General features: G+C 46.5%; 1 protein-coding gene across 1 annotated transcript; it reads right to left on the reverse strand.

Moving 5' to 3' along the window:
• Nucleotides 1–703: 703 nt before the first annotated feature.
• On the reverse strand, nt 704–7,959 carry LOC308159427 (solute carrier family 35 member C2-like). The gene is given in 11 exon segments (XM_080533211.1): nt 704–2,752; nt 3,161–3,290; nt 3,477–3,652; nt 4,091–4,174; nt 4,616–4,784; nt 5,409–5,481; nt 5,777–5,840; nt 6,339–6,429; nt 6,431–6,490; nt 6,998–7,215; nt 7,713–7,959. Coding segments are annotated over 10 exon segments (1,119 nt in total). The 5' UTR covers nt 7,112–7,215; nt 7,713–7,959; the 3' UTR covers nt 704–2,594.
• Between the last annotated feature and the right edge of the window lie 292 nt (nt 7,960–8,251).

An 8,251-nucleotide genomic window follows, 5' to 3' on the forward strand; every position in this document is an offset into this window, starting at 1 on the left:
TATGACCAGTTGAACACAGGCACGCACACACTCTCTCAGGGGAACTGAAGAAGCTCTTTCATGAGGGTTTATGAGGAAGGTAAACTCAGTGACTTAGTTACACTTTAGTTAAGGAGGTTAAATGAATCATGTTGACGAGGCCTTCCTCTCAACCCCCTCCCTCTCTCCTCATGAAAGGAACGGTTCTAGTGAGTTAATGCAATACGCACGCACACACACACAGACACACACACACACACGCACACACACACACGTTAGAGGATGATGGTAGTTATTCTCTAACAGGCATGAAATGTGATTGAGGTGTAACATGCTGGCAGGAGTGGGAGGAGGTCCATTTGGGGTGCATATAAGAAGACAGAATATAATAACTAAATATAAGAGACAAATAAAAAAGATACAATTATATGTATTTAAGGCAAGAAAATTATACACACAAAATATACAATCAGCAGGCCGCCACCCCCCCCCCCCCCCCTCCCCCTCCTGTAATCCACAGTGAGGACGTTCAGGGAGAGGTGGTTGGGCTCCTAACTGCTGCTTGGTTTAGAATGGAGACTTGTCTGGTTGTTAACCTGTTTATTTAAACATTACCCTCCTACATAAGAGACTTGTTTAAGACAGTCGGTCTGCTGCCTGATACACTAGCACTAGGAGAGTTCAGTGTGAAGGTGTTGAAGAGACACACACACGTTTGATACCATTCCTCATTCCATTCCATACATGAGCCCGTCCTCCCATTTCTACCTCCACTGCTGCAGCATAAAGGGAGAGAATAACATCTATACAAACATTAGGTATTAAAGACAACGCTTCAAACTAACATTGACATGTAGCCTCCCCAGGAGAGCCTGCAGTACCTGTCCTATACCTGCAGGGAGCGATGATGCGTCAACACAAGCACACACAACCCTTCATTTCATAAAACTGAATTTATTAGGGATCATACAATCATTTAAGCAGAGATAAAAACGCAGCACATACACAATCCAACCTCATTCAAAGATCACTCATCTCACATGTCAAAAATAAATAGTATTGTTTTTTAAATGGCTTTTGAAACTTAATTTAGCGTAGAATTTACATAATTAATGAATCAGACATAATTAATGACATTTCCCAGTAAAAAAATTAAACGTTATGGTTGGTCCGGCAGGCTGTAGCCGTAAACAAGGCACAGTGAGGTTTGGTGAGAGACTGGAGGTAGAACTCTCCTCCTTCCGTAACACTTCACTAGACTTGCACCTAAGGCATAGGCTAAAAACTAGGGAGGGAGATCGAAATTGCTTTTCGTTGTCGTTGTGTAGCCTAGGCCTAAGGTCTCATCCTCCACCCTTCTCCCTGAAGTATACACTCCTTCACTTCCTCCTCCCTGAAGTATACACTCCCTCTCTACCTCCTCCCTGAAGTATACTCCCTCTCTACCCTCTCCCTGAAGTATACAATCCTTCACTCCCCCGTATGTATTATAAAGGAATGGTTTGTCAGACACAGACACAGACATACAGACACACAGACACAGACACAGACACACACACACACACACACACACACACACACACACACACACACACACACACACACACGTGGGGTGTAGGGTAGCGGATCAGACTAAAGGCCTAAAGCTCCCTGCAGTAGTGAGGTTCCTGTAGCTCCTCCCGCTGCAGCAGCAAGGCTCCTGAAGGCAACATGAATGTCTGTCTCAGGTCAGAAGGTCACCAGCGGTGCTCTGTTGGCGTGTTTCAGACAAAGGCTGACGACCATGTTATCTGTAGAGGGAGGTTTAAAACCCTGCTCCTTCCTCGTGTCTTCATCTTCATCACAGCGTGTTCAACTCCTCCTTCATTGAAATGTGTCATTATTTGGTCTTTGGACTCTCTGGCAGACCCCCCTGTAAACACTCTCCTCTCCGACTCTGACACAGGGGGGAGGCTTTTAACCCTTCAGGGCCGACCTGTACCGTACTGGGCTACACACTTTATTAGGAACACTATACTAACACTGGGTAGGACCTCCCTTTGCTCTCAAAACAGCCTCAATTCTTCGTGGCATTGATTCCACAAGATGTTGGAAACATTCCTTTGAGATTTTGGTCCAGGATGACATGATTGCATCACCACGCAATTCCTGTAGATTTTCCAGTTCTACCACATCCCAATTCTATTGGATTCAGATCCGGTGACTGGGAAGGCTCATGAAACCAATTTAAGACAACTTTTGCTTTGTGACATGGTGCATTATCATGCTGGAAGTAGTCATTAGAAGATGGGTACATTGTGACCATGAAGGGGTGCACATGGTCAGCAACAATACTTAAAATAGGCTGTGGCATTCAAGTGATGATTGGTATTAACGGTCCCAAAGTGTGCCAAGAAAACATTCCCCACACCTTTACACCACCTGAAGGAATGAGAAAGTGTACAGGTGTTCCTAATGAAGTGCTCAGTGACTGTATACAGTATGTTCCTTTCTCATTGTCCTTCCCAGCACTGTTTCAGCAGCTATGGCAGAAGCTTAACCAGGCCAGTCCAGTACAGCTCAGCTCTGCCCTGTAGTGTGAATGAGGGCCAGGTGAAGTCTCTGTCCTAGGTGAGTCAGTGGATAATCTCCTGCTCCTCACCTTCAGCATCATTATCATCATCATCATCGCCGTCATCATGGTCGTCGTCAGCGGTCTCCCGGTCCCTCCTCAGGAGAGGAAGCCCCTGGTCAGGGCTGCCCTTACTGGACAGCTGTCTCAAGTGGCTTTTATCTGCAACAAACATGCGCACACACACACACACACACACGTGCACACACACACACACACACACACACACACACACACACTTAATATCGACAGCACTCGAGCTGTCTCAACAAGTGGCTTTTATCTGCAACACACATGCACACACACACACACACACACACACGCACACATACAGTCATGGACAAAAATTCACTTCTAGATAATGCATAACTTTTCCCCCGAAAATTGTTGCAATTACGAATGCTTTGGTATTCACATGTTTATTTATTTCTGGGAGAAGTGGTGCATTATCTGTGCAGGGGTGCCAATTTTTTTGTCCATGACTGTACTTAATATCCACAGCACAGTGTGTGTGTGTGTGTGTGTGTGTGTGTGTGTGTGTGTGTGTGTGTGTGTGTCAACAACACATACTTTTGGAGTAGTAGGTCTTGCTGCCCACGTGGAGAGAGATTCCAGACAGACAGATGAAGAAGCCCAGCCAGTTGAGAGAGCTCAACCTGTCTCCCATCAGCCCTGCTGCCAGCAGCAGAGTACACACCTCCTACAGCAGAGACAGAGGGAGGGAGAGAGGGGTTAGAATAGACCTCCTAGAGCAGAGAGGGAGGGATAGAGAGGTAGGTTAGAACACACCTACAGCAGAGAGGGAGGGAGGGGGGTTAGAACATACCTACAGGAGACAGAGAGAAAAGGTGGGAGGGAGGGAGGGAGAGAGAAGGGGTTACCTTACCTTAAAGATGCCTGCTATGGAGAGCGTGAGGCTGGAGGTCTTGGAGACGAGGAGGAACTCAGAGAAACCGAGTCCGAAGGCCAGCGCCCCGCCGAGACAGAGCAGCACCACAGAGTAGAGCAGGGGGGGCACCTCCGACACACGGAACAGCTTCTCTGACATACTCAGGCTCAGCCCTGCACACACAGAGATTAACAGGTAAGATACACTGTCCCTTAGGCAGACAGACACACAGACAAAACATCTATAATAATAATAATAATAATAATAATAATAATGCATTTATTTTGTATAGCGCTTTTCTTTCGACTCAAAGACACTACATTTCATGGAGAGAACAAGAATAGATAGATAAATAAAAAGTAAAACCAAAGCACAATCAGTAATAACAACCACTCTTTACAAACAATAAAAACAGAGCAAGTATAAGGGTTAGGGATAAGGGTTGAGGGTTAGGGTTTGAAGGAGGAGAGTGTGCTGGCTTCTTTGATGACTGACACGATAAAGGTAGGCACATAGACCTCATTGTAATGCATGGAATGGGATGAGGAATTGTATCAAACACATGTTTGACACACAGGTGGGGTTGTGGGCCCAGTGAAAGCTGTACGTACCTTCGTTGTAGAGGAAGAGAGGGAATAGACCCATGAACATGAGAGGCTGCAGGTGATACATGGTGTCTATGGGGTTTTGGAGACCTGGGGGGGGGGTGGATGAGAGAGAGGAGGACAGAGAGGAGGAGAGATTGGGGTTAGGGTTAGGCACGAGGTATGTGTTAGGTACTAGGTATGGGTTAGGTACTACATAGGTATGGGTTAGGCACGAGGTATGTGTTAGGTACTAGGTATGTGTATGGGTTAGGTACTAGGTTATGGGTTAGGTACTAGGTATGGGTTAGGCACTAGGTATGGATTAGGTACTAGGTATGGATTAGGTACTAGGTATGGATTAGGTACTAGGTATGGGTTAGGTACTAGGTATGGGTTAGGTACTAGGTTATGGGTTAGGTACTAGGTATGGGTTAGGTACTAGGTATGGGTTAGGTACTAGGTTATGGGTTAGGTACTAGGTATGGGTTAGGTACTAGGTTATGGGTTAGGTACTAGGTTATGGGTTAGGTACTAGGTTATGGTACTGACCTAGTTCGGCCTTCTGCATGAGGACCTGCGTGAGGGTCCAGCGGATCCCTCCTATGAAGGAGGCCATCAGCACCATGCTGAAGCCCTGCAGGTTGAACTGGGTTGACTCGAAGGTGAACATGAACAGACCGCTGGCGATCAGCAGGACCACCACAATCAGGTACGGGTTCTGGTGGAGACAGAAACAGAGGGAACTGGGTCAGAACACCTCGATCAATCAATCAATTACAGTGTATTAGGTGAAGTATTTTCACAAAGTGCATGACAGTGACTGGTAAAGTGGCCAAATCTCAACAACCAGACGTTACCCGCTTACAAGTGTCGCTCTATATATGATCAAGTAAGTGCAGGGGGGGGATAGATAAAGAGATACAGAGAGAGAGAGAGAGAGAGAGAATAATAATAATAATAATACATTTATTTTATAAGGCGCCTTTCATGACACTCAAGGTCGCCGTACAACAACAAATTTAAAAACAGTTACAAAATTCAAAATACAAAATACATAGAAATATACAGTATAAAACATAGCTAGCAGCAGAGCAGCACGGGAACAGTAAATCAACAGGGATACGCCTGCGTAAACAGGTGGGTTTTGAGGTGGGTTTTGAATGAGGAAATTGAATCAATGTTCCTGATGTCGGGGGGGAGGGAGTTCCAGAGGCGAGGGGCGGAGCGGCTGAAGGCTCTAAACCCCATGGTTTAGAGAGAGAGAGAGAGAGAGAGAGAGAGAGAGAGAGAGAGAGAGAGAGAGAGAGAGAGAGAGAGAGAGAGAGAGATAAGCATCACTCACCGGCTCCTCCAGTTTAAAGAGCAGGGAGAAGAGGAGGATGAAGAGGACTGCAGATGACTTAGTCATGGTGTACCTGCAGGAGACAGAGGAAGAGGTTGTTATTCACCGATCCAATACCCTAACCCTAGCCCTAGCCCATACCCTAGCCCTAACCCATACCCTAGCCCTAACCCATACCCTACAGAAGCCAGACGAAGAGGTTACAAGTATGGCAACAACAATAACAACCATGTCTGGAATTACTTCATGCTTGAGACAGACACCAATAAAACTGTTTGTTACAAAATGTACAAGGCGGGTGTTGAGGGGTGGCGGTGGCAGTAGCATTTCACATTTCACCCCCCCCCCCCCCACACACACACACTTACAAGCTGATAGTGATGAAGAGGAAGCTCCAGTTGGAGAGTCCAATGTCCAATGCTGTCGCCATGGCTACAAGAGAAGAGAAGACAGCTGTTGACTCATATCACATCAATTATGGACTATAACTTCATTTAACATTTTTATAATAGAAATATACCGTTTACAAACAAGGGTACAATTAATTTAAATGCATTTATTTATTTATTCCAATGTGTTTTTCATACGAACAACAATAACTTTGACTTTCAGCTCTGAGTAGTTTATACTTCTATAAACAGGCACTTTGAGATAGGCTGTAACAGAACAACCAGATAACCTACATGGACTTCAGTCAGTCAGTCAGATAACACACACACACACACACCTCCCTTATGGTTTACACACTGTTCTCTCTCTCTCTCTCTCTCTCTCTCTCTCTCTCTCTCTCTCTCTCTCTCTCTCTCTCTCTCTCTCTCTCTCTCTCTCTCTCTCTCTCTCTCTCTCTCTCTCTCTCTCTCTCTCTCTCTCTCTCTCTCTCTCTCTCTCTCTCTCTCTCTCTCTCTCTCTCTCTCTCTCTCTCTCTCTCACCAGTGGGGGCTACTTTAAAGAGGTATTCTCTCCAGGTAAGGGTGACGCGAGGCTTGCCCGTCCACCATTGCATGGCCCCTCGTGACACAGACGGACAGGCAGAAGATGATGGTGAGGTGGACCAGCGTCATGAATAGAGGGAAGTGGAAGCCCTGAAAGAGTGAGAGAGAGAGAGAGAGAGAGAGAGAGAGAGAGAGAGAGAGAGGGAGGAGGGAGGGAGGGAGGGAGAAGGGGGGGGGGGGGGGGGGTAGACACTATTAAACACTATTGTGGTTGGGAAATCAGGTCATCTGCAACACTATGCAGAACTAAACTACAAGGTTACCTATGATCAAGCCTAGTCCCCCTTCACACACACACACACACACACACACACACACACACACACACACACACACACACACACACAGACACACAGGTAAGGAAAGAGGGAGAGAAAGAGGGGGGGAGGAAACGACAAGAGACACATGCACACACATGCACACACACACACACACACACACACACACACACACACACACACACACACACACACACACACACACACACACACACACACACACACACACCACACGCGCACACACACAGGGTTTAGATCTTGTATGCAGACTGCAGAGAGTCAAAACAACAACGTGAATCGAGCAGTGATGGCGACTCACCTTCATCAGCCACTTGTTGTAGAAGGTGATGCCTATGGAGAAGACATAGTAGAAGAGGACCAGGCTCACGGTCCGGACCGCCCGGCACAGGTACTGGACCGGCAGCACCGCCATGCTACCTACCTCTTCAGACCTCCCAGGAGAGGAGAGAGCTACAGAGGACTGGGCCACAGCACCGTGCGAACAGGACCCACCATGGTGCAGGCTACGACTGAACACTGAGTAGGACCAGGAGAAGGAGGGCAGGGGAGGAGATTAGAGAGAGAGAGAGAGAGAGAGAGAGAGAGAGAGAGAGAGAGAGAGAGAGAGAGAGAGAGAGAGAGAGAGAGAGAGAGAGAGAGAGAGATGGAGAGAATATGAGAGAGATAGGGACGGGGATGAGAGAGCGAGCGAAAAAGAATGAGAGAATGCGAGAGAGAGAGAGAGAGAGAGAGAGAGAGAGAGAGAGAGAGAGAGAGAGAGAGAGAGAGAGAGAGAGAGAATGGAGGCTAGTTTGTTTTGAGTGACACGTTGCAAGGTACCCTCCCACTACCTCAAGACAGCCAGCTAAGGGCAGGAGTTAGGGGATCTATTCTGTTAGCAACACGGTTACAGTAACTGTTACTTCTCCTAAACCACACAGATACTGGAAGGACAAGCCATCGGACAATGCCACATCTACCTGTTGTTTAATGTTAGGCTAAACAAGGCTACACGCTAAGCACGTTGAACTTACCATTCGGCCATAGCCAAGTTTGACAGGTCTCGTTGGCTAGCCAATGTTAGCTAGCTAGCTGCGGAGTCTCTTGCTTGTAGTCACGAAACAAGAGCTAGCGAAGAAAACACGTATATTCTACCTCAAGTAGACATGAAGTAGAAGTAAAGTAAGTCAACATTAGTTGATAGTATTGAGGTTATATGAAGGTAATTTCCCTGGTGAAGTGTCAGGTGTCGTTCTGTTAAAGCTTCACACCGTCACTATCACCCGCAGGTCCACTTCTGCTGTGGGAACAGGGTTGCCAGGTGGGATTGACAATTTCCAGCTTAACCACAGTCTTACAAAGCGCTAAATCCACCAAAAAAACAGCCCAAAAGTGAATCATCTATCCATCAGTCATCGTATGTTACTTTTAGGCTCAAAATTCGAATCGAATACACAAGTGAAAATTATAATAAACAGAGACCACTAGAGAATAATACGTCCTAATAATGTGTCTTATGTCGGTAGATGAGCTGAGATTTAATCACAGAATCACAGCACACAAAATAGGCATG

This window comes from Nansenia antarctica (genome assembly GCF_963989245.1).
Source record: "Nansenia antarctica genome assembly, chromosome: 6".
NCBI lineage: Eukaryota > Metazoa > Chordata > Actinopteri > Argentiniformes > Microstomatidae > Nansenia > Nansenia antarctica.